General features: G+C 40.3%; 4 protein-coding genes across 9 annotated transcripts in view; 2 read left to right on the top strand and 2 right to left on the bottom strand.

The window, feature by feature from the left end:
- srgap1a (SLIT-ROBO Rho GTPase activating protein 1a) overlaps nucleotides 1–2,932 on the top strand; it is a 66,995-nt gene extending 64,063 nt beyond the window's left edge. For 4 of the 5 annotated variants that reach the window (XM_028408503.1, XM_028408502.1, XM_028408501.1 and 1 more), the window contains exon 22: nucleotides 589–2,932. In XM_028408503.1, the coding sequence (XP_028264304.1) occupies nucleotides 589–984 (396 nt within the window). In that variant the 3' untranslated portion in view covers nucleotides 985–2,932. The remainder of the gene's footprint in view (nucleotides 1–588) is intronic. The other variant, XM_028408504.1, reaches the window with a different exon arrangement.
- Nucleotides 2,816–5,770, bottom strand: cfap263 (cilia and flagella associated protein 263). 2 transcript variants are annotated; one of them, XM_028408507.1, is made up of 9 exons: nucleotides 5,517–5,770; nucleotides 5,211–5,358; nucleotides 4,824–4,970; nucleotides 4,602–4,748; nucleotides 4,297–4,404; nucleotides 4,063–4,161; nucleotides 3,858–3,965; nucleotides 3,572–3,727; nucleotides 2,816–3,460 (listed from the first exon to the last, which is right to left on the bottom strand). In XM_028408507.1, the coding sequence occupies exons 1-9, from the start codon at nucleotides 5,609–5,611 to the stop codon at nucleotides 3,311–3,313; spliced, it is 1,158 nt and encodes a 385-aa protein (XP_028264308.1). In that variant the 5' UTR covers nucleotides 5,612–5,770; the 3' UTR covers nucleotides 2,816–3,310. The 2 variants fall into 2 exon arrangements, with proteins under 2 accessions (XP_028264308.1, XP_028264309.1); XM_028408508.1 differs by having other exon boundaries at nucleotides 5,226–5,358; nucleotides 5,517–5,768.
- A 99-nt stretch (nucleotides 5,771–5,869) lies between these two features.
- parp12a (poly (ADP-ribose) polymerase family, member 12a) lies at nucleotides 5,870–10,730 on the top strand. Its single transcript, XM_028408505.1, has 11 exons — nucleotides 5,870–6,310; nucleotides 6,904–7,039; nucleotides 7,130–7,379; nucleotides 7,460–7,606; nucleotides 8,452–8,641; nucleotides 8,740–8,914; nucleotides 9,009–9,241; nucleotides 9,362–9,449; nucleotides 9,543–9,673; nucleotides 9,753–9,904; nucleotides 10,058–10,730. The coding sequence occupies exons 1-11, from the start codon at nucleotides 5,997–5,999 to the stop codon at nucleotides 10,312–10,314; spliced, it is 2,073 nt and encodes a 690-aa protein (XP_028264306.1). The 5' UTR covers nucleotides 5,870–5,996; the 3' UTR covers nucleotides 10,315–10,730.
- tbxas1 (thromboxane A synthase 1 (platelet)) lies at nucleotides 10,731–15,736 on the bottom strand. The gene is made up of 14 exons (XM_028408506.1): nucleotides 15,672–15,736; nucleotides 14,932–15,082; nucleotides 14,720–14,813; nucleotides 14,526–14,578; nucleotides 14,313–14,409; nucleotides 14,115–14,231; nucleotides 13,610–13,698; nucleotides 13,376–13,524; nucleotides 13,123–13,253; nucleotides 12,659–13,018; nucleotides 12,475–12,563; nucleotides 12,232–12,369; nucleotides 11,978–12,140; nucleotides 10,731–11,817 (listed from the first exon to the last, which is right to left on the bottom strand). Exons 2-14 carry the CDS (start codon nucleotides 15,030–15,032, stop codon nucleotides 11,710–11,712), a joined length of 1,689 nt encoding a protein of 562 aa, XP_028264307.1. The 5' UTR covers nucleotides 15,033–15,082; nucleotides 15,672–15,736; the 3' UTR covers nucleotides 10,731–11,709.
- Nucleotides 15,737–24,388: the final 8,652 nt, after the last annotated feature.

The following is a 24,388-nucleotide window of genomic DNA, read 5'->3' as shown; positions in this document are numbered from 1 at the left end:
TTTTAACTGTGCCATTATTTATTAAGCAATTATTTATTAATAATGGCATGGTGAAATCTGAGTTATATCTGAGGTTTTAATTCTAATCTAATACTAAGACCCACTATGATCAGATGAGTTTTATTATGCTTTTAAAAAAAACAGGCCTTTGACCTTTACTGAATAGTCTGTTTTTGCATTAGTGTAATTTGACTACTGTCACATGACGTATGGAAATCAGGAAGCAGAGATCACAGAGAGCACCTTAAACTGTGCTGCGCTGTCTGTCTGCCTGCTGGGAGCATGCTCAGATGAACATGTCATCTCTGCATCTCCTTTGCTATCCAAAGTCATTAGCAGAGTGTGGAGTGGTGGTATTGATTCTATGCATCATGTTTTCTTGAAAATCTGTTGTTGTGGCTCTTCATTAACATTGTTTTTGTTTCCTACTGTTAACTTTACTCCTCCAGTTTTGTCTTTTGATTTTCTGTTATTTTCTGTTATTTTAACCTCAGTCTTCCTTTTTCCTCACCCTCTTACTTACTTATGTCATTACCATCCATCCATACTCCCTGCCTCTCTTAAACACACTCTTCTTGTCTACTGCAGGACATAGAAGAAACTATGAACACTGCTCTGAACGAGCTGCGCGAGCTGGAGCGGCAGAGCTCGGCTAAGCACGCTCCCGACGTGGTGCTGGACACCCTGGAGCAGCGGCAGACTTCGGGGGGTCCCACCCCGGCCAGCTCCAGCGAGTCCCTCAGCCCTATCCACGGCGTCATGCTGAGGTCCACCGCCAACACCGAGCCTCCCATCCGCCGCAGCACCAGCTCCTCCAGTGACACCATGAGCACCTTCAAGCCTGCGGTAGCACCGCGTATGGGGGTCCAGCTTAAACCCCCAGCCCTGAGGCCCAAGCCCATGGTGCTACCCAAGACCAGCCAGGCCCCACAGCCTTCTGCTACGTCTCATGAGGACCCTCTGGACAAGTCCTGCACCATGTAACCACAGGGATGGGAATTAGAGATGTAAAGCAAAAAAAATCCACCTTCAGGGGGCTGTGAAACGCTACTGGTGTCCACACCTCATTGAAATAACGCCATGTCAAAACACAGGAAGTGACATTCCGTTGTGGCGTTTTCAAGCCGAAAACAAAATCATAAAGGGGGACTGTAATGGGGTAGTAGAAACAAATTTATCAAGCAGACAAATCTGTCTAAGCGACATGCAGATATGTGTTAATATGCTTAGGTTAAAACTATTCAGACAACAAATCACAAAGGCTTCCTGGAAAGGTTTTAGACCACATACATGTTAGCTTAGTTTACAGACACATATTAATAAACTGTGTAACTCTGAACAAATTATGGTGCATGCAGCTCTTCTGTTTACCACTGAACCTGAAACGGAGCTTGATGAGAACTGCAGTGATCACAGTGACAAGAACTAGAATGTGTGTTTTTGTTTTGTTTTTGTTATTTTACCCAGGACGGCCGTTGAAGGTGTTGCTAACCTGCTCAAAGGCCTTACTGACTTCGAGATGTAACTGATTATAAAGGTGCTGTGACAGAAATGGTTTTAGGGTTGGACTTATAAAGGGTTTGAAGGGCCCTTAACAGCTTATTTATTAATGGTACTCTGTTAATAAATTAACAGTACTGACATCCGTATGCTTTTTTCCCCACTAGCATGTAAACTGCAGCATTGTATTAGCTCTCTCAGAAATACAAAGATCTCCTCTGTGCTGGCTTCACTTAGTTTTATTTGAACATATTTCCACATAGCCTGGACTGAAATATGAAGATTGGATAAAACCACTACTTCACTATGAACTTCTTTAATTCCTGCAACAGTAACTATTGGTGCAGAGATAAACTATGCCTAATATTGCATCTGCAGTGTGGACCACATGACATAGCTTCTCTTTATGCCTTGCTTGGCTTTATCTTCCCAAAGACGTGTAAATTAAAGCTTGATACATAATATTGACTGACGTGTACAGACTCGAGACAGCGCCATGTGAAGGTGCTGCTGGTAGCCATGGACCTAATGACTGTTAGCGTAGAGCGTCCTAATGTGTTTCACCCCGCTTCTCTTTGTGTGACGTCTCTTAAAATCAGCAGCTGGCTTTTCTAGTCCCAGGTGAGAATGTCTTTAGCATATGAGGAAGCAGCCCATGTCAGTCAGATCCAAAGTAATAATTTCAAGATGCAACAGTCTCATAACAAAATGTGTGTGACTGCACCCCTGTATGTGTCAGCCTCTGTACTGTAGAAATAAATAACAGAGCTGGGTGCATGTCAGTGGAATGTCCGACTAGCATAATTACATATAGAAAAGTTGTGGTTTGCAAATGAATAAGCAATGCTATCTAACAGCAGGTTTACACCTATCTTTGACTTGACAAATATTGTGTGTATAATAATCAAATAGATTTCTTAATTACTAACTTCCATTATTTTTATAATCATTTTTGTTATGTTTCCTGTGTTTCTGGGTTAGAAATCAATTAGAATATATATGATGTAGTATAAATATATCCAGAGATACAGTATGAAGCCAGTTGTATAAAAAGAAAATGTGTGCTTTTGTCACTATCATCAACATTAGGATCCTGTCTGTGGGCTTTAAGCTGCTCTGTGGTGTTATGTACATCTGTAGTATGTACTCGTGAAAGTGCCTTTGAAAAGCGTTTTAGAGGAACTTCATACATTCTTTCCTGTTGCATTTTCATATTAGATGCAGTGTTTTTTTTTTTTTTGCAGCGCAGGAGAGACACATGATGCTATTTTCCAAACAGTTATATGGTCAAATTAATAATAAATAAAACAGCTTACTCATTGTGACATTGCACTTTTATGTATATAACTGTATATATGGCATGTAACAGCATAACGTTTAGAGTTCTTTCCTTAGAGGATTTTCTTTCTAATAAAGGTTAGTTTGTCGAGACTGCGGTGGATCTGTTCAGTCATGTTTTTATATTTAATCCCTTCGGCTGCAGCTTGTTATATTGCAATATTACTTTGCTCTATAACATTCTTCTTTCTTCATAAGTTGGAATGGTTCAAGGACTTGGTGATATTATCCAACAATTACCATTCATTACATAAATTGTTACAATAAATCAGATCCTGAATACTGCATATTGTGCATTTGCAACAGCAGCAAAGTTTTATCTTATTCCTTATCTATCTGTTCTCTAATTATGAGATAGTTTCTCATATTTTATCAGTACTATGTACAGTAACATCTGAAGGAAGACTTAGCCTGCTATCTGATAATTATGACCAACATCATTCCAGAGCTTTCTCATCAGTATGACATGTTTTCAAGTGGTAAAACTTCTGCTGTGTTCTGCTATGTCGGGGAGCTTTACTGGGACTTGTCCTCCAAACCTCGGCCCAGTCTCAACACGTCTTGCAGGAGTCAGAGGGGCTCTCTGCTTGTTACACCCTCTGGTTTGGGTCTTTAAGGCCAACTAGTGAGACAGAACAGACAACAGAGACTGTTAACATTGTTTTTGATACATAACTATATTTTTTTTTTCTCATTCAGGGGGGATGTGGTGAAAATAAATATAATAGTTTACCTCAGCAATTCCAACATTTCTCTCCCACGTCTGAACGCTTTGCAGTAGATTCTTGTGTTTGGCCTTGACATGCATGTACTCAGTGATATCAGGAGCCTGGTAATCTGCAAGCTGCCTGCGTAGGTGTTGGTTGAGGGTTTCCGCCTCCACATGCTCCTGACAAGAGACACAGGATCAAGTAGAAAGAGGGGCAGAGGAAAAAAATCAGATGGGGGAAAAGAAAGATACTTGTTTTTTTAACTTCAAACATTAGACTCTTAATGTATGCATAATTTCAACAAAATACCTCCTCAGTGTGCTGTATCTCCTCCTCTATTTTCGCCAACCTCTGCTTCATTTTGGTGATGTCTTTGTTCAGCTGTGTAGACTTCAGTGTCATGCTGTGTAGCTGCTCCTGCTCACACAAACACACGGGCACAAATCTGACGCATATTACATATACTGTAAAAGGAGGGATGTCATTCATATTTTTTAAAACAATCATAAGTTACCCTGTGTGAGAAGAGGTTATGTTTTATCGTCATGCTCATGGTCCTAAGTTCCTCCACCGTATTGAACATTTTCGGCGGCTCGTACTCACGATACCACTCCTAGATACAACGCACAGCACAGGCACAGTCTGAGTCACTGTGTGTTCCAACGTTAAGATGTAATTTATGAAATTAACTTTTTTTTCCATTTGGCTTAGCCTATCCATCAATTACCTTCCACTCTCTATCCCATACCTTAATCTGGTTGTCTTCTGCTTCTTTATGTTTAAGCTCTTTCATGAGCCTCCTCTTATCGGTGTCCAGTATTTGGTTCTTCAGATTTAACTTCTTGATATAGATGACCTGTTTGAATGTGTGAGCAAAGTACAAATTGAGAATAAAATGCATTTTTTTCTGTAATTACTAGGTTACTGAAGTTAGATCAACATCAACCTGCACTACAGGACTGAAAGTGGGTTCAGAAGATGGATGCTGATGATAAGTGCATGTCTTTGACAGGTTCTACATCTTTGCACTGGTTGATGTCACCTAATTATTACCTTAAATGTGTCTTCAATGCACTTGAGCACGTTCTCTGGCTGATGCATGACCAGTCTGTCATTTAGAATTTTCTGCATTCTGCATTCAAAGTCGTCCTCTGACCTTTTCGTGTCAGCCCGGCGCAAGTTGGCCTCCTCCAAAGTGGCCTGGAAGGACAAAAAGTTTCAATAAGTAAGTGTGTGTGTAATGTGTATTTTAATTTTGCAAGTGTGTGTTTTAACCATGTATGTGTCAATGACTCTTTCACTTCTCTCTTTGAGGTCTTCCAACTCGTGTTGCGTTTGTACTCCTACTTTCTCTGCCAGATAAGTTTTTTGTTCCATGGTCAGCAGCTGGAGGTGATCTGATTTCTGTTTCCATCCACCACCCTGAAGGGGCATACAAAATGATGAAGCTCTATCAGGGGTACAGAGTAGTGGGCATTTTTTTCAGCAGTACTTTGACTTATTATCAGCCATAAAAAAACATCTGTTTTGAAATGTAATCTGGTGAAAATAAAACATACTGATTCTGTGATCTTATATTTCAGGGTGAAGCGAATAAATCTGTCCATAGTTTTTATTTTTTATTTTCTGGGACACATGCAGTCAATAAAAACACAGAATTACAGGATTAGCACTCACGTCGCCCTCCAACGGAGGGCCTCCTGCTGCCCCTGACCCATTTCCTTCTTTCTGGAACTCGCAATCCTGACTCCAGCCGACAATAAACTTGTCCAACATGTCATTCTCTTCCAAAAGGATTGCATTGGAACGCCTTAGTGAGAGTGAGAGAACAGGTAGAGTGATATTTTATCAATGACGGAGCTAGCCTTGAAACGACTAATGCTAACTAGATGCAAAAACCAGGTTTAAACTAACAAACTCACACATTTTAGCTAGCACGCTAAATTCGTAAATATTATTTATCATTACTTTAGTTCTTCGACCCGGCTGTAAAGAAGTTCTTTTTCTTCTTTTGTGACTTTCCTGCCTTTTTCTTCCTCCAAAGATAGCTTGTCCTCCTCCATGGTTGCTAATGTACACAAAACCTCGTAGCGGTTACTATGGGTTAGTGTTGCCTTCAAGTGCTTGCGTAAATATTAAGACCGTCGAGAAAAAGTGATAGAAATTCTGTCACATTTTATAAATACTTGGTTGGTTTAACCATGTTCGCATTGAACCCCACCTATTATTAACTGTTTAATTAAAATGTGTTTTTTAACTCTCACATCTTCCTTGTTTAGCTTGTATTGTGTTGCTATTTAGAGGAACGCCCACCACCTTCTCTGCTGCTTCAAAGTTTCGTTTTCATGTTTCAGGGAAAAAGGCACGGAAATTTAGCTTAGAGTTAGCTTAGCTTTATCACAGTAGGCTACGTGTTTTCAGTGCTGAACGAGCTGGACTTATTTCAGGATGGCATCGAGTGTCTCCAAATTAATCATCAAGATTCTCTGCGACAACCAGGGAAGTTTGGACTTTAGGGAGCTGGATGTAGAGTTAGCTCGGAGTTTCACGGTAGCAGATTCGGTTTTGCGGAGCGTGCTGTTCGATGATGGTAAAATAGCTATTCTCAGAGGCAAAGAACCAACCATCAGAGGTCAGTTCATGAGCCCGGACAGTGTGGTAGTGGCTAAAACCAGCTTGAGGCTCTGTCAGAAGAGAGAGTGTACGCGCTGTGACGGGTTACACCTTTGCAGGTATTTTGTTTGCGGAGACTGCAACTTTGGGTGAGTGATCATAATTTGTCTTTGACCAAGCTTTATTGGTACTCTGATTACAATGATACTCATACCGGTCTGTTTATTAAATCGAGCAGGTTTCAGGAGCTTTAAAGTTTAAAGCCCCGCAGACAGACTGATGGGTGTTTCCTTTTTGTGATCACACACAATATTAGATCTCGGTGACCTACATTCCCCACAGAGTCACACCCGACTTTAACGTGTGCACTAAAACAAACAAATAATAAATAATTCTAAACTAAATATTGACCTGCATGTTTTTTTCCTTTTCTTTTCTTTTCTTTTCTTTTCTTTTCTTTTTTTTGTTTGTTGCTGTTTGCTATTAAAGATTAGAATTCCATACAGAAACTTTCTTTATGTTGTACATTTATTTTATTAAGGAAACTGTCAGATTTACATAATATACATTGTAAGTTTATTGTTTTGACCAGTAGATGGCAGTAATATCCAATTTCTCGTGTAGTATCAAGCAGATGAACAATACTATACTAAAACAGAGGAAGAATAGAATAAGAAAAAAGTACATTTAACATTAAATGAAAACAAAAGTAAAAAAATGGTGGGGGCACTGCCATTTTCAGGTCCAGGTGTAAAAACTCCCACAGTTTGGCTTCACCACACAATGCAGAGGTTTTGAGAAGGAGTGGACTTCATGATTTGACAGAGAAACAGCTGTTCCAGCTGCTACTGCAGAACGATCCCTTCCTGCTGCCTGAGGTAGGTTTCACTGGCCTTGTTTAAAGGGAATGAAAGTGAAATTTTGTCATTGCTCAATAGACAGTGATGTCAGTTTTAAATCTCTTCTAGATATGCCCTCATTACAACAAAGGCGACGGTCTTTATGGCTCGTGCAGGTTCACCACCAGCTGCACCAAGCTCCATGTCTGCCAGCACTTCTTCCAGGATGACTGTAAATTTGGTAATTCATGCAAGAGGCAGCATTCTATTAACACGGGTGGAATGAAGCATTTCCAAGGATACAGTCAGGAAATCCTGCACAAAATCTACAGAAATAAACTAATCATCACACAGGAAGGACAGGCAACCGTGGCCCCCGGTAATTTATAAAGATGTTACTTAATAACATTTTGTGATGAGAGCAGCACTCAGTCGTTACTGAATGTGTGTCCTCTGCAGTACCCACTCCTCAGCCTTCACAGCAGCAGGCCTCCCGCAGCAACCCTGGCTCCCCCACCAGTGTGGTTTGTCCAACCAAACCAAAGACCGACGCTGACAGGAGTGAAATCTGCCTCTACTTCATTCGTGGACATTGCAGCTTCAAAGGTATCTCACACCGACAGTGCGTAAGTGAAGAAAAATATCCATCTACAGTCAGGTTCATTCATATTTAAATTTAAATATTGTGGACATTTAGCACCTGCACATTCAAGGGTGTCGACAAATGTGTGACATTAAAAATTAGGAATTACAGTCATTTTCATACACACACATATTTTGTGGCTTATATGTAATGGAAAAAAATGGCTGATAAGCATGGCCAGGTGTTGCCTGTTCCCGTGTCACCTCATGACTAATCAGGTCCTGCAGGTGGTTCAGATTTATTTTTATTTATTATTTTTTTTTAGATACTTTAATAATCCCAGAGGGAAATTGTTTTTAAGGCTGCTGCCAAGCAGTGTCATACAGTGACCAGCAAGGCGCGCCACACCAGTGAGTGCACTGGAGTGCGGTCTTGCCGAAGAACAATGGCTAGGGAGGGGTTGGGATTGCATTGGATGCATTTGGTAGGCGTAAAGTAGAACTTCAACATCAGGTCTTAACAGGTGTGCAACTATGCAGATAAAGGAGGCCATCATTAGGCTGCAAAAATACCAATACAAGAAGATCTTTCAATCTCAACAGCAAAAACCTATTAAAGACGATCTGTATGTTTGTAATTATGTTAGCTTGTTCTGTTATGAGCGTGGGTGTTTAATTTCAAATTCAATGTGGTGGTACGGTACTTACCAATACTTATTAACCTGACTGTATTCAAAGCAGCAGCAGGTTCTCCAGCTCCTTTCTCAGAGAGAGAACTAAGACTACATTATGCTAAGTAGAGAATCAAAATGTACATATGCATAACACTTTGTAAATTAGTGCCCTGTGTTTTTGTTTTGTTTTGGAAGAGACGTGTGTTCGTGTCCACTGGCTCCTGCCTTACAGGTGGCAGGTTTTGGACAGTAATGGTGAGACCTGGAAGGACTTGCCTAACATGGAGGAAGTTGAGAAGGCATACTGTGACCCAGCACAGAACACAAGCTGCATGGATCAACCATCGTCCATCTCAGGGCTTTTCAGGGCATTGTCTTTTCAAAGGTATACACAGATTTCTGGTGTATAATAAATGAACACATCACTCATTCACTCAAGCCTCCATTTCACTCATCATGAGGAAACGTATGTTCCTTTTATAGCTCTGCATCCCCTAATGTGCAGTCAGTTGACTTCAAGACCATGACATGTGGCGGATCTCCAGTGCGACGCCTGTCCACTGCCTCCTCTGTCCTGAAGCCCCCTCACTACATTCTTACAACTGAGTGGGTTTGGTACTGGAGGGATGACGGTGGGGCATGGCTAGAGTTTGGACTGGTGAGTGTAGGGTTCACGGTTACTTTAGTTGGACCACGGAAAATACCTGAGGTTTAGTGGAACGATCTTTTGCTTTTTTTATTCTTCTCTGCAGGGTGACAGTGATAAGGCATCCACCATCACTTCTCAAACCCTGGAGAATGTGTACCTGGCAGACAAAGACGCAGCAATTCCTTTCAGTGCTGGCAAGCAGCACTACGTCCTCCATTTCAAGGATGGAACCAGAGCTGAGCTGATGTACCAGGAGAATCTAAAACACAAAACCAGGAGAGAGGTCAGGAGGAGACCCCGCTTTGTGTCCACTCAAGACGTCGCGGTGAAGAAGAGGTATTTGATTTTCAACTCTAGACAAAGATTCCTGTCTGTTCTTAAAATGTGGGGTTTGATATCTCCAGGTCTCAAGTGACTAGAACCTGATAAGGCCATGTGTATGTGTTTTCTCTGTAGTCCACCATTAGTCAGCACTAACTCCACCACAGCTGGAATTGTCCCACCCAACTGGGACAAGAGTGCTCTACCTGAGTATGGATACAAGGTATATTTATCAAATGTGTTATTTTGCTTAATATTCATTTATTAAACATTGAAGACATATCAGTACATTTTCATCTATGACTTTATTCTTCAGCTGATACATCTCCCAAAAACTGCAAGTGACTATAAATCAATTGAGACTTTGTTTCAACGCACCATGCCTACGAGTAGAATTAACAGCATCCAAAGGATCCAGAACCCTTCTCTGTGGAAAGTCTTCCAATGGTAAATCAGTCGGAACAGTTAGAAGTCCGCAATAAGCACTTTTATGTAAAAAGCTTATATTTTCATATCATGCGTTCAGGCAGGAAGAGCAGATGAAGAAGAAGAATGGAGGGAACTCTATCAACAGGCTCTACCTGTTCCACGGGACAGAAGAGTCTCTGATTGAGGCTATTTGTGAACAAAACTTTGACTGGAGGATGTGTGGCGTCCATGGAACTGCATACGGCAAAGGTAGGTAGAGGGAGATCATATTTCAATCTATGATGATGGGCTGTAATTTAAAAGCCTTTTCTGTTATCTGTCGTTAAAAAAAAAATCTCATCTTCTTCTACCACTGTTTTACTACAGCTCAAAAAAAATGACCAACTTTTTTTCCACTTTAAGGGAGCTACTTTGCCCGAGATGCATCCTACTCTGACAGATATGCCAGGGCCAAAGGACGCCCAAACAAGATAGTGTTTGTTGCTCTGGTTCTGGTGGGGGAGTACACCAAAGGAAACAGCGCCTATGCTCGACCCCCATCAAAAGGACCTGGCACAATGCTCTACGACAGCTGCGTTGACAACCAAAGCAACCCCAGCATTTATGTTATCTTTGAAAAACACCAGATTTACCCAGAGTATGTGATCAATTACTCATAAATCACAATGCAGCGTTTTCTCAAGGTTTTCATCCGGATGAAAAATGATGATCTGTAGCTTGTCAGGTGGTACGCTTGTTAAGGTGTTAACAGTTAAAAGCAGTAATACAAAAAACATCCTGTGTTTAGAGTTAAATTCTGTTACTACTGTTTGGATTGCTTGCACATACATTTTAGAGAAGGAATCTGTGGTTGGGGGTGAGTCTTAATTTTGACCTGAAACAGCGGAGCAGAAATGCCACAAGAGTAGCCCAATGCTTTCCATACGTCTGCGTTTGTGCTGATTAGCTTTTTCATTCACAAATACTTTCTGTTGACTAAATGGTGGATGTTTATGGCAATTATAATAATCTGGTGTGTAGACATGTAGTGGTTTTCACTGGTTGTTTCGAAATAAACACATTGCAAATATTGTGATCTATTTTAAGCTTTTTTTAATTTCACAGTGCACATAAGACAAATCTGGACCCATTGTTAATGTACATCATTTAAACAATCCCAGTCAGTAAATAAATGCAGTAATCATCGATAAATCACTTTCATCATATAAACTCAAGGTTAAAAAGATTATATAAGGCAAAATATCTCAAGCGTCTCAGTCAAACTAGGACAAACTTGATTTGAAACCTATTGAAATGGATGCATGTCCTCCTTTAAGAATGATGGAAAGCTTCACCCCTCACCACTGAGAAATTTGGGTCAGTTAGGAGAAGTCTGACTTTGTATCCTCAAAATATGCACCTACATATCGTAACTCCATGTCAGTTGCAGTAGAATATACGACGGCTCCTTTTCATGGCAACAATGTGCAAGTCATAAATTCAGGTTGATCTAGAGAATAGGGACATTTGGACTTCCTGGTGAAACATGCTCATTATCATTATATGATACATGTTTTTCCTATCACACTTGTATATTGATTGCAGTACCTCCTGAAGGCTTAAAATAACCATTTAATGCAAATCCAACCTGATAAAAATGTAACAGTGCAAACAGTGATAAACACCTTCTTATGATGAAACAAAAACTATTGTTCAGAAAAAAACAATAATGCCAGTACGTACTTAATATTGCTATATAATGAGGTAAATGTTCGAGTTATTGTTTCATGAAGACCACAATTATCTTTCTTTGTTCCTTCCTCTCTTGTCCACTTGTCCTTCACCCTTACTTTTTGTCACCACTAACTGATTAACCTGTCAGCTGGGAGTTCAGAATGACCTACAGTATTCACCAGTCTGCCTGATGTAACATCTCCATGGCTCATTTTGCTGTTCACTACTGTAGATGGCCATGATAACCAAAGGTATGCAGAGTTTCAGTAACAATGGAAAAGTAGACAGGGTGATAGTGTAGCACATTGATGTTTTTTTAACCATCTAATTAGAATATATTTCTAGTCATCAGATGGAGAATTCACTTCTTCCATGTCTCTCCTTTTGATTTTCACATATATGCCATTCTTTGGTCCCAGTGTGGTTGATGACTTCAGCTCAAGAGGAACCTGAAAGATGAAAAGAAACATCTGCCACTGCCAAATATGTCTTAAAAAAGCTGTGTCTGTATATTGTAAACAATGAGTAAAAGACATGTGTCTATAAGTTACACGACTGATTCTTAACTACTATTTTTTTCTGGTTTCCTGAGCAGCCACTCCAGAATACCTTAGTTTCTGAGCAAGCCACGATGGTGAACCTGTGGAACAGGTGCACTAAAGCCATTTTCATTTCCAGCTGTGCCAGCCTCATTCCCACACAGTTACGGGGACCGGCCCCAAATGGCAGGTACACAAATGGATGTCGACTGGCTTTAGCCTCTGGTGTAAACCTGGGAAGCAAACACAAGCTAGTACAACTTATTGTGATTTGTCAATGTCCAGAAGACATCTTATGAATAGATTTAGGTACAGCTGAAAAACCTCTCAGGGATGAATTTCTCAGGCTCTGGCCAGTGCTCTGGGTCATAATGGAGGAAGCTTGCTGGAATCTCCAGTGTGGCTCCCTTAGGAAGGACCTGGCCATTCACAACGCAGTCATGTTCAATGTCTCGTGCAAACCTTGATAAGACACAGACAAATCTCTGCGAATTAAGAAAGTGAATCTTTACTGCACTTCCTAATGTATGGTGTTAAGTCAGTCTAAACTAATGTATCTTCTTTTACCTGAATCCAGGAGGGTAGAGGCGTAATGCTTCACATATAACCATGTCTAAATACTTCAGCTCCTGGATGCTTGTATAATCTGGTGAGTCCTACAGCAACAAGGTATGTCATTCAAATAAATGTCATCTTCTGTTGCATCTACATAAAAGCAAAGAAAGATCAGATCTTAATGCAAATCACTCACATGTCTGGTATAGAAATCATCCACCTCTTCCTGTACTTTGCGTTGACATTCAGGGTTAATGGCCAGAAGGTAGCTGGTGAAGGCTAATGTGTTGCTGCTGGTTTCGTAGCCTGCCAAGAGGAAGACAAACGCCTGACCCACGATCTCATCCTCAGTCATCATCTTTCTGTGTGGACGCCTGGCGTGTGCCTCCTGTGCATGAGTAGAATGGCTGTTTTCCTGATCTGAGGCAGACAGCTGCGCCTGCTGGGTCCTGTGTTCGATATCGTCAGTGTCGTTTGCTGTGTCCAAGTGTTCCAAAGACACACACTCCTTGCTAGTTCGGGCATCTAACATCAGCTGAAGGAAGTCTCTGCGCCTCTATGTGCAAAAACGTGATAGTTAAACTGGTTTGAATAACAAAAGATTCTTTTTTACAGTTGTGCTTTTATTGTTTTAGATTATGAAATATCTGTGAGATTCACCTGCTCAGGTGGCTGCTCCTCTCTCTGCTTGATGATCTTATGAATAATGTTGATGAAGAAATTATTCATCCCGTCTCGTCTTTTGCTGGGGATGAATCTCATCAGAGGAACCATGATGAAAGGAAAAGCCACTGCACACACAAACACACAAGCACACAAGAGTGAGATGACAACCGAATGCAAAAAAAGACCCTCTATAGACCTAGCAATATTTACATGAATATCTACAGTCTAAGTAATGATATTAACTGACTGGCAAACAGTATCATGGGTCTGAAGAAAGAAAAGGAGAAGAACATTTGAGCATGGTGGACAAACGGGTCATCTGGGTTGTTCTGTGAGTCAACCTGAGTTGCAAATGCCACACTGGCAATAACATCCATGGTGAAATAGCCAAAACACCTAAACAAAAACATACACAAACAAAATGTGAGAGAAGGCAGAGACAAAATACGATTCCTCTAGTTTTATGTTCTTTCATGACTACCTATGGATGTCAAAGGCCTCTCCTGACTCAGCGTGGACATTCAAGTTGTTCATCAGGGAATCGATGGCTGTGTTGATATGAGGAACCATCTGCACCAGAACACAGAAATAATGATAACCAAAACACAGAAGTAAAGGACAACAAACTTATTTAGCAACAAATGAAGCAAAACATATACACAGAGGCAAAATGTAACTGCTAAAGGAAATAAGTAAAACATGATCATGTGATGTACTTTGAAAGCAGGCAGGGATTTGAGTGGCAGATTACAAGGGTAAAGGTAATTTGTGAAAACTGCTATTGACTGAACCTACGAGTATTTGAGCAGCATCACTAAAATAAATATATTAATATCATATAAAATATTCAGGTCCTACCAGGTTTTCAAGCTAAATTTCAAACAATTGACTGTCATTGTTATTGTAACAAAAGGACATTGTACAAAAGAAAAAAAAGGTAAATATTTTGTAGCTGTTCTCCCAGTAACAGGGCACTGTTATCTGACTTCTTTCATTTTGGCTGCGCTGAAGGCCGGGGTCAGGATGCTCCGCACTCTCTTCCACTGTTCATTCCTCAATGCAAGTAGACAGTCAGACATGGGCTTGGTGGAAAAGCGAATAGTCTGTACAGGCCGACACAAAAATCTGTGTTATGTTCACGAAAAAAGCACATACTGTATGTCTACATGCTTTGATGTCCTTACCATTCTGTTAGGGAAGCTACTAAAGTCACGAACCATCACCTGTCTGAGCATGTCAGGGTCTGCCACCACCACCACTGGTTTACGGCCTAAATAATAACTAAAATATAGCATGTGGGAGACCCAGTAAAGCATTGATCTCATTTCATATTGTAGGAGAATTTATCCCCCATAGATTAATCACTGTGTGGGAGCAGAAATATGTTTATTACATACCCACATACTCTGCCATGTGTCTTTATAAGCTCTGTCAGTGGTGTGAAAAAACCCTTGAAAAAAAAGAAAAACAGTCCAATTATTTTTCTAATTCTCTACTGGACACAAAAATATTTGGATAATTGCTTAAATTAAACTGCAGAAAAGTGAACAATATGGCAGTAAAGGTAAAGTAAAGATCTTTTGTGTCTCACCTTACGAAACATAAATATGTTGCCATAGAACGGTACTGGCCTTGGATGACTGATGCCACATCGAGAGAGGACTGAAAAAGGATAGACTGAATACCTATGGGCAAAATAATATACACATAGATCAGACATTTAACCCCTTTCTGTCTACAGATTTACTATCACACTCCTTTGCACTCAGTTCTATGAAAAAAAACCTACTGGCATTTACTTACCAGTAGAGAAGACCCAGAAAAATGAGGAAGAGGCTGAGTGTCACAGCTGATCTACTGGCCTCAATGTTAAACAGGGTTAGGAAGTCAACTACCGCCTCCATGATGGAAAAACACTTCTCAGTTCTCTACTGCCAACATGAAAGGAAGGCTCCTGGAAAAAAAGAAAGAAAAATGTATGAATGCTGAAATATGTTTGCTGTAAATTCAAGTATGTGAACCACAGAGCCATCTGAGACCTGTCTTACAATACTGTGCTGCAGGTCTGCAATATTAAACAAAAAGATAACATAACAAAACACACGGTGACTAAGCACCTTTTATGGTCTATAGTCCCAGCCTATACTGCCTCCTATAGATGAACTGGCTGGCTTTTAAAAGACCCTGTCAATTATTGTCGCAGTTTTGTAATAAGCCTTTTGGCTCACCTTTGCCCTGCATTAACAGGAAGTCTCCTACATTATCCTCTGGTAGGCATTGTTTTAACAAGCCACATCTATTATTGTAAAAATGAACCTCTTAATATGTGACACACAAGCTAACTACATAGCTATTTAGCCCGTGACATTATCCCAAACTATTACATCGTAGGTCATGTAAAGCTAGGTTAGCTAACAAATAAATTACAGCAAATTGCCACATGTCGTGTAACGTCTTTATGTATACACCAGCTAAGTCACAATATCTGGTAAAACATTTCTACTGTTGTGTTCAAAATATGCCACAAGCGCAAGTACACTCACCTTACATCACACACATGAGCGTTGTAAATATTATTGTTACGTCTTCCTCTTTTTGCCGTTTATTCGTAACGCATCAGTCAGCTGTTGTGCGCTCTGCCACCTACTGTACCGGAATGTAATTGCATCATGATTATAAAGTATATTTGCTTAAAACTGGTTATGTTTAACGTTTATATAGAAATATTTATTTAGACAACAAACATCATTTAGACAACAAACATCAAACCTCGCACATAACTGCGAGATGACGGTTGACGCACGAGGTTAAAGGTTAAGCGCGCTATAGGTTGAATTTCGGAAGAAGTTTGGCTAGTTTATAAACACATAGCAATGACGTAGATAATTGCAAGTGGTTTAGGGAGAAATGATGAGACGACAACTCAGGACTGGGAAGTTTGTTTGAGGAAGAGCACAAAAGAATTGGAATGAATCATAACAAACGTGCTGAAGAGTTGGATTAAGACTTGTTGCGTCCACTGCAAACTATCAGTACTAAGAAGAAGACTGTCTTCACTGACCTCCATGGATCAGCTGGCATTCAGAATACACGCCACACGCATAAAACCGAATGAAGGGATGGATAAACTCCTCAGGAGATCACAGCGGGGTACCTGCAGCTCGGTGAGTGAAAAATGTTCACTGGTTATTTTTAGAACATGCTCTTATGGCGTTACATTATATGCTTTGTGTGCTCAGGCTCTGAAGCAAATATCCTGAACGAGTTCGTTATCGCTCTGTGGAGTCTAATTTGTTCTGGCTACGGATCTGACTGACCTTCCTCAATTCTACAGGGTCATACGTTGCACATAATAACGCTTCTCATGTAAGGCTTTAATTTGGAACATTCATCTGTACAATTTCTGCAGAGGCCAAAGATCAGAAGCCATGATAACTGTGCACAGTTTTCTCTTGTTGTTCGTTCATAGACTCCAAGTCTCAGTGCATTAGTTGTGTCTCATTATCATGGGCTTACTATTAATAAAGAGAATGACGTTTCATTCACAATTGAAGGCACATCATTACACTCTTACGGTCATAAACCTTAAAGTTTGTCTGATGTAGTGCCTTAAGTTGTCTGCAGAGGGCGCTCACACCATATTTTCTCAGCATTTCTTCTACAAACAGGTCTAAACAACGCTTACAATAGTACCACAGCTTTATTATTTTAGATGCTCAATCAGACAAAACATATAAACAAATCAATTAAAATTACAGTTAAGTGTTATTCCCAAATAAACATCCTTAGCTTCAAGTTTAATATGTTCCCCATTTCCTAAATACATTACCCTTTTCAGCAGATTTCAAACCTATCAGTGACCACAGGTGGCCATACTTCTCATTTTGCTGACTATACAGGATACAAAATAAGTTTTATAAGATTTATATTTTTGTTGACAGGATTTCCTGCATCTGACTCACCTGATTGAACAGCAGTGAATAATTTGCACTGTGCTGTCCCTGGTGACAGCATCGTAGGCCCTATATATATTTTTAATATTTACTTAGAGGAACAGCTAAGAGAGGGAAAATGTATTTTTAATGAAAAACAAAGTCAGCAAGCAGCAAAGTCCATGCAGTAATACAATGCTGATGTGTGGAGCAGCTATTCACATGAGTCTGACTTCTAGGAAATGTGACGGATCATTAGGGCAAGCGGCCATTTTATTTGATGTCATAGTGTCCTAATTATGCACACTTCTTATCCAGACCCTCTGATGTGTTAAGCAAAGCTGACTCTACATAGTGTGCATGGGTTATAGTTGTGCATTCAAGCAGCATCTCTGCATAAAGTAGCATGACACAGAGTGGTGCATGTAAAGGGCCGTGTGGTTTGCACATCAGCTCTTTTGGTAGCATCTATGCACAGTTTAGAGCTGTTGATCTTGATAGAGAAAATGGTTGAAAAAAAAGTTATAAAACACAGGAAGACAGAGTGAGCTGAGGCACTTTTTCACAATATTTCTGGTCTGATAAACATGCAACATCATTTGCACAGTATGCAGCCAGGCAGGAATAACAATGGGAGTTGGAGCGGCACTAAGCTATTAATGGAGAAACTAGCTGAGGAAGAAATGGGGAGTTGGTTGGGTATCATCTGCTTTGAGGACCGCCAGAGGGCACTGGGAGCCTGAAATGAAACATGATGAAGACCACCCCTCCTCTTGCAGTCTACCACCACTCAGACTGCCTAAAGCCACACAGTGTCAATGTTTGGCTGAGAGGAGCATCAGAGATGATTGCGCATGTCAGCTATAGGCAAATATATGCAACATACCCCTGTCTTTTTTAGTAAGGCTCAACTTGATTTTGTAGCATGCATATGTAGTGGTGTTTACTACTCTATCTTTCTCCACCTTTTCTACCTTTCAGACCCTTTTAAATCATTCAAAATCTTTGCAGACTCCATAGTCTGCAGGACGAACTTTACAAGAGCAGAACATCTGCAGGACAAGTTTCCATCATACTCAAAAAACGAAAGAAGCAGAAAAGATTTGCAATTCAGATGCATGTCAAAGTATCTTCTAAAAATCACAGCCAAATGATCTGAGTTGTTCATTTTATAAAAGAAAATATGTGACGCTTAAGTGAAATTTATAAAAAAAAACAAAAGTTTGTCAAAGCCAATGTGAAACATCATAAGTGCTCAGATTTATAATTCATGAGAAATTGAGTATAGCCCCAGAGCTATTTGTGTGTTTTAGCATAAGCACATAACTCATGTTCACAAATACTGACTGAATGAAGACCACTCAAATCAACACCACTATCTGAATTCTATTTAAAGGTGGAAGATCCCTGCAGACAGAAACAGAGAGGGGAAATGAGTTTCAGGCACTTTGAACCTTTCAGATCTTTATTAAAGGAGCCCGAGAGAAAATTTATAATGACTTAACAGTTATGCTGTTAAAAGAAAAAAAAACAAATTTTCACCCTCCACAACCCCACGTTTGCCAGAAAAAGCAACATGCCTTTCCCTGGACTAAATACTCAGTTTAAAAACAAAACCACCTAAAGTGAGAAATTTTTTTTCAGGCACAAGAAAAAAAGGAGCTCTTAGCTTTGGCAGGTTATTCAGAGAGGGCAGACCTTGGCGTAGTAACAGCTTGAATGCTGGCAGAACAGTCTCTCTGATGTGTCATGTCTGATGCTTAATGAGTCCAGGTAAAATGTTTGCTGTGAGACAGGGGCAAGGGAACTAATGAAATCCCTACCACCCAGCCTTCAGAAGCAATTACCTCAAAATAAACATTAACCACCAATATGACGTGTCAAATAATGTCCAACAGCTCAAACCACAAATGCAGCGCTGCAATAAAAATTCACAGAAATTCTTTGTGCATTTCTGTAAGGGGAACCCCAAAAACTCCTCCAATAATAATGTATGCTAACATTAACCTTTTATCTTTGAAATGAAGTTAATTAATGACAACATTAAAAAAGCAATCTCCTTTCCGGTTTGTCGCCTCAAGGTGAGGTGTCTTTTTATTTCCATTCTATAACAGTTTCCATTTGATGGTGACAAAAACAACCAATTACTGAGCAGATAATGTCAGCTGTAGCAGCCCTCCCTTTCATGTCTGATTTGTCTTTGTGTGTGGGCCTCCATCTTCTTTTGTCCGGCCTCCTGTTCCAGACAGTGCCCGTCTGGCTTCTTGGCTTTGGCTGCTCCTGCTGTAGCCTCGTTCCTGGCTTATTTACATTACATAGCTTCCGAACTGAACTAGGCGAATTGAGAGTTTAAATACACATGCGTGCAATGGAGGACTCAGGGGAGCAAGAGTGTCTTTCCTCAGCTTCACAACAAAGGTCACCATGCATTGATTCACTACACATAGGCATTGTTTACCTTTCAAAATAAGGACAGTATCTTAAGCTTCTTGAAGAGTTGTGTGGTTTTCAGAAGGATTTCTGGCCTTCTGAATGTACTTTCAGACCAATTATATTTCTCTGCCAATGAAGTGTTGTTTACCAGCCAGTATTCCTATATTAACCTGCCCGAATACGAACTGTTGCACTTGAAATAGTTAAAAAACTTTTTTATGTGTGTCTTAAATCATCCAACAGAGAAAGTTAAAAGGAAAATAAAATAAAATAAATTAAACATGGCCATTTTTGACTGATGTGTTGCATTAATTATGGTTAAAATTGCAATAATTAATTAATTTTAAGATTAAAGTAATAAATTCTCTGAGATTATAACATCATAAATTTGTGTGTGGGTAGAAAAAAACTTCTCAGAGATAAAGTCACAAATCACAAAACTTTTTTGGGGCAAGGAAACCCTAATTTTGCAAGGTGTTAAAGGACCTCAGGAGCCATTTGGCAGGTTTTATGTTTGCATTGTATTTAGATGAGCCACTCAAATTACACTACCAAGTTTTAATCTTGAAAAGAAGAGATTTTTCTTTAAATTTTACAGTTCTGGGCCCATTTTTGCTCATAAACTCGGGCCAATGTTGAGATAAAAGGGTAATAGTTACCTGCCCTGTTGACGTTAGCTCAGGCAAACATTATCCAGACTGCACTAATGTCCAGTTTCAGGGGTGCACTGCATTTGTGAAAGGGTCTACCTGATAATCAAATACTGATGAAAGCTAACCTATAGTTAGCCAGTCCCAAATACCAGAGAATAACCAGAGCCAGTATGCCTCTCTGCTTTTGTAGTTGTAATTATTCCAGTGGCCAAATTGGTAATTAGTGTGAGTAATTGCTAAAGGTGTAGGAGTGAGTTTGCATGTGTGTGTTGGGAGCTGGGGTTGTGGGGGTTGATTGTATTATTGTCTGACAAAAGACCAGACAGAGGGAGAAGACAGAAAAGAGCCGGACACTGTGAATTGCTTGTTCAAGTTCACTAGCTGGCCACCCTCAAGCCATCAAAAGCAAATGCAAAGCAATTAAGATAATGATTTGAATGACAAAAACACAAAGCTACCTGTCTGGTATACAGTACAAATAGCAGCACATTTGCCTATCAGGCCACATGGCATACAGAGGGAGAGGGAAACAAAGACTGAAGATGAGAGTTGCTATGGGAAAATAAATGAATTTAATTTATGCTTAAGGCTTATTCACTGCGACACGTGTACACCCACACTCGCCCAGACACATTGTCCCCCCTTCAAAGTATTGAAGAGCTGTTGAAGGCACACAGAAAATGTTTTTTTTTTATAATCGATTAGCATCAGGGGTTAGTCTTTATTGCTATGGAAAATAAAACTTCATAGAAGTCTGTGCATACATATACTATATATATTATACACCACACTGCTCTCTCCTGAGTCTGCCGGTGAATTTCGACAGGACGATACTCCCGCTGTTCATTATCGAATAAGACCTGGGATTTCTGGCTGAACACAGGTCATCATCCTGTATCATGAAATTACCATTTCAATTACGGTGTTAGCGGAGGCAGCTGATGGCTGCGGTGTACATCAATCAGCTGCCTTTCTTCTCAAACCCACATTTTTATACTGTAAGCCGAGGATTGTGGGAAGGGATTGGGGCAGAAACGACATGGATAATGAATAACTATTACCTGAAAGGAAAAAAAAGAGAGTCTACTCTGTTTGGACAAAAACTGGCCTTTAAGTGCCAGAAATATATTTACTCAAAAAAGAATCAGTGTGGTTTGGATAAATGCTGACAGTACATATGGCACTGATGATAATGATGGTATTTATTGGGATGGGATGGGCTCTGGGAAGCCTTCATTATATCAACAGAAACATATGTGAAATAATTGTTTGGGGTCTTTTAACAGCTATCAAACACCCGTACAGGGAGTTACATGAAAGGGTGCAGACGCCACTAACTGTGGGGTTTGTCAGCCAGAGTAGCGGGGGGTCTTGTAGTGATCAGCACACATGCAGATATCTGGACAATCATCAGAAATATACACAAGTCTGTGGTTTAAAACGTATGACTACTAATAATAAAAATACAACAACCCTGTTACACAGTTACAGATGGAAAAAAGAAAATATTGTTTTTTTTCTATTGAAAATAGTTTAGACTATTCATACTTGCCTCAGCTTTATGTCTGTATTTTAACTTAACCAAACAGCAGACAACAGCTTCTATTACATGCATGCAGTGAAGTATGTAGCGGCTGGAGAGAGTGATGTTTCCATCTGGAAAAAAAAGAAAAAAGGAAATGGCTGATTTTCACACAGCTACACAACCTCCTGTGGTCTCTGTAATTAAGTGCAGTGAGAAGGCCCAGGCACACCAACAGCTCTGAGTGTAGTGCCACCTCAAGATGCCTGTGTCAAAAGTTTCAGCAAAAGCCAATAGCTCAGGAATGTCATGCGTGTTGTGAACATGCATGAGGAAAAAAAACAACTCTCCATACCAACAGGTGGCAGTACTCTGCACCCTTCATTTATAAAGGTTAACTGGAAAGGTGAGGTCTTATGAAAATCTTATGTTACAGTGTTCAGATGACATGAAGACAAGCTTTTTGTGAATTTTCAGTTGTCACTAACATTTGTGTTGTGGTGCACTGGCTCACTAAGCTGAAGAGTCAGGGTGACCTCTCTGACCTCTGATTTATCATGCTCAAAGGAGCCACTAGGGTCACAGTGATGTAAATTTCATCAACAGAGGGTGTACACAAACGCTTTGACATCCATGTCCCCTCCAATGTTGTGACTGTGCAGACTATCCACACAGCAGTACTTGTCTCCTAAGCAGATTAGAAAGGCGTATAATAACAATAATATGCATTATTGCGTGCATCAGGACGATATGCAATGTGTTTTTACAGTTTGCTGTATTGCCTCCATGTAGTCAAAAACTTTAATATCTTTCGTCTTTGGGTTGTTTGTTCAGAACCGATAATGAACTGGCTGCTGCAGACTCAATTTCTTCTCTGTATGTGCCCACTAAGATAGTGCCCATACTCACAAGATGCACCCACCTAGACCGCTAGTGTTTAAGAAGCAGATACTCAGAGAGGGTGCCAAGATACTGACTTTTTCTGTGTGCAAGCTTTTGCCTGCAAACATGTTTTGGACGTCTGTCTTCCAACTGCTCGTCCCACAGGGAACAAGCTGTTGCTCATGATGATGCTTTTCTTTTCTTGTGAGATGAATGGGATCCTCTCATCACTCGGCCAGTTAGTCTGGGAAAGACAGAGAGAGACACACAGGTTTATGAGAAACACACCACTCTAAATCATCTTAATAAGGAAAATTGCTATATATGACACTTAGTAAGGTGTAGAAATATGTTTGTTTAGAGGTATCTGATGGATATTCTTTGCATAAACTGATGCTATGTGAAAGGATCTTGACCAGAGTGGCTTTTATTCCTAACAGCTGGAGAACAGTCTTTGCTTCTTCCTCCCCATTTCTTAAGATCCAGCTAAAAAGCAAACGTCTCCTTTAATTTCTGGAAATATCAATGATCAATGTAGCGGCTGTTTTATATTTGTTGTAACTTTATGTTTCAGTGCCTGCGTAATGGCACTTTTCATGTCAGATCATGAAGTATTTGCCTGAAGTTGTAGTTCTTTTTTATGTAACACAATATATCTTTGTGTTTCTGGGGAAAAAAAACATGCATCAGCAAATTAGGTCTATAAGGCTTTATGGGAGTAGGTTTTTTGTCAATACGAGCCTCCACTGAAGAGAATAGATATTCTGACCGTATCAGCTATTTGTAAAAGCAACAGCATGTATAATTCTAAATGTAAACAGTGTGTGTTTGTCGTTCAGCCTCCCATGGGTTCACTACAGAATAGGAGGCAAGAATGTGTGCCGCTTGACAGCTGTTGACATTCAAAACATCAGTCAGAGAGCCACTGATGAATAACTCCACATTATGTGTGAAGGACCTTTCAACACAGGCACATTAAACTGCATGCGCCCCGCTAGCATTTCCTTGAGAATTCCTTCTGGAAGTATCAAAAAAAAAAAGAAAAGAAAAAGAAGCTATTTTGTGTCCATTCAGTCAATGAGGCAGGATGGTGATAGCTGCTTCGGCCAGCTGAGATAAGATCTGTCTAGGTTGATGTTGCATGTCTGAATAATGCATTAGAGATGATGACCCCCCCAGCCCCCCACCCCACCCCCACCCTGACCAAGAGATGGACAGAAATAACGCTGACGTCAGTCCACAGCCAACAGAGGCTGTAGAGGGGATATTAAGCCTGCAGTGCTTCTCAGGGATCAGCTACACCTCTCAATCTGCCTGTCTCTCTGTCAGGGGGGGGGGGGGGGTGCATTTGTGTCATGCTCTCCTTTCTTTTGTCTTTTCCTGGTGACGTGACAGGCATTTGTGAACACCGGGGAGCATAGAGGAGAGCCTACTTACTCAGATGAAATACAAAGATATGTTTTATTTCATTTTTTTCCCCATACACAAAAGTGTATTTTCCATTTTCTGTCTCTATTATAATACAGCGGACAATGACCACCAATGCCATCTTCCAGTAAAATGGAGCACACATTTACCATGGACATTGGAGCAACCAATGCCCGCTGCATGTCCAGGCGTCCAGATGTTATGCCGAGGGCCAGGATACAAGACACTGTCAGCGGGTTTGCAAAGCAGCGTAAGCGCAGCAAGAGACTGATTGTCTGTGCTAAGCTTAAGTCAAACCCAAGCCAAGGTTTCCCGTCCATCTTGCTCTCCAGTGCCTGCTCCCTAGTCAATAAATTGGACACTCAAACCCAGCAGATTGCACAATGGGAGATTATAGAGCCAGTATTACA

Source organism: Parambassis ranga, chromosome 6, assembly GCF_900634625.1.
Source record: "Parambassis ranga chromosome 6, fParRan2.1, whole genome shotgun sequence".
NCBI classification, from domain to species: Eukaryota; Metazoa; Chordata; class Actinopteri; family Ambassidae; genus Parambassis; species Parambassis ranga.
Note: the sequence above shows the minus strand (reverse complement) of the source record. Positions and strands in the feature narration are given on the sequence as shown.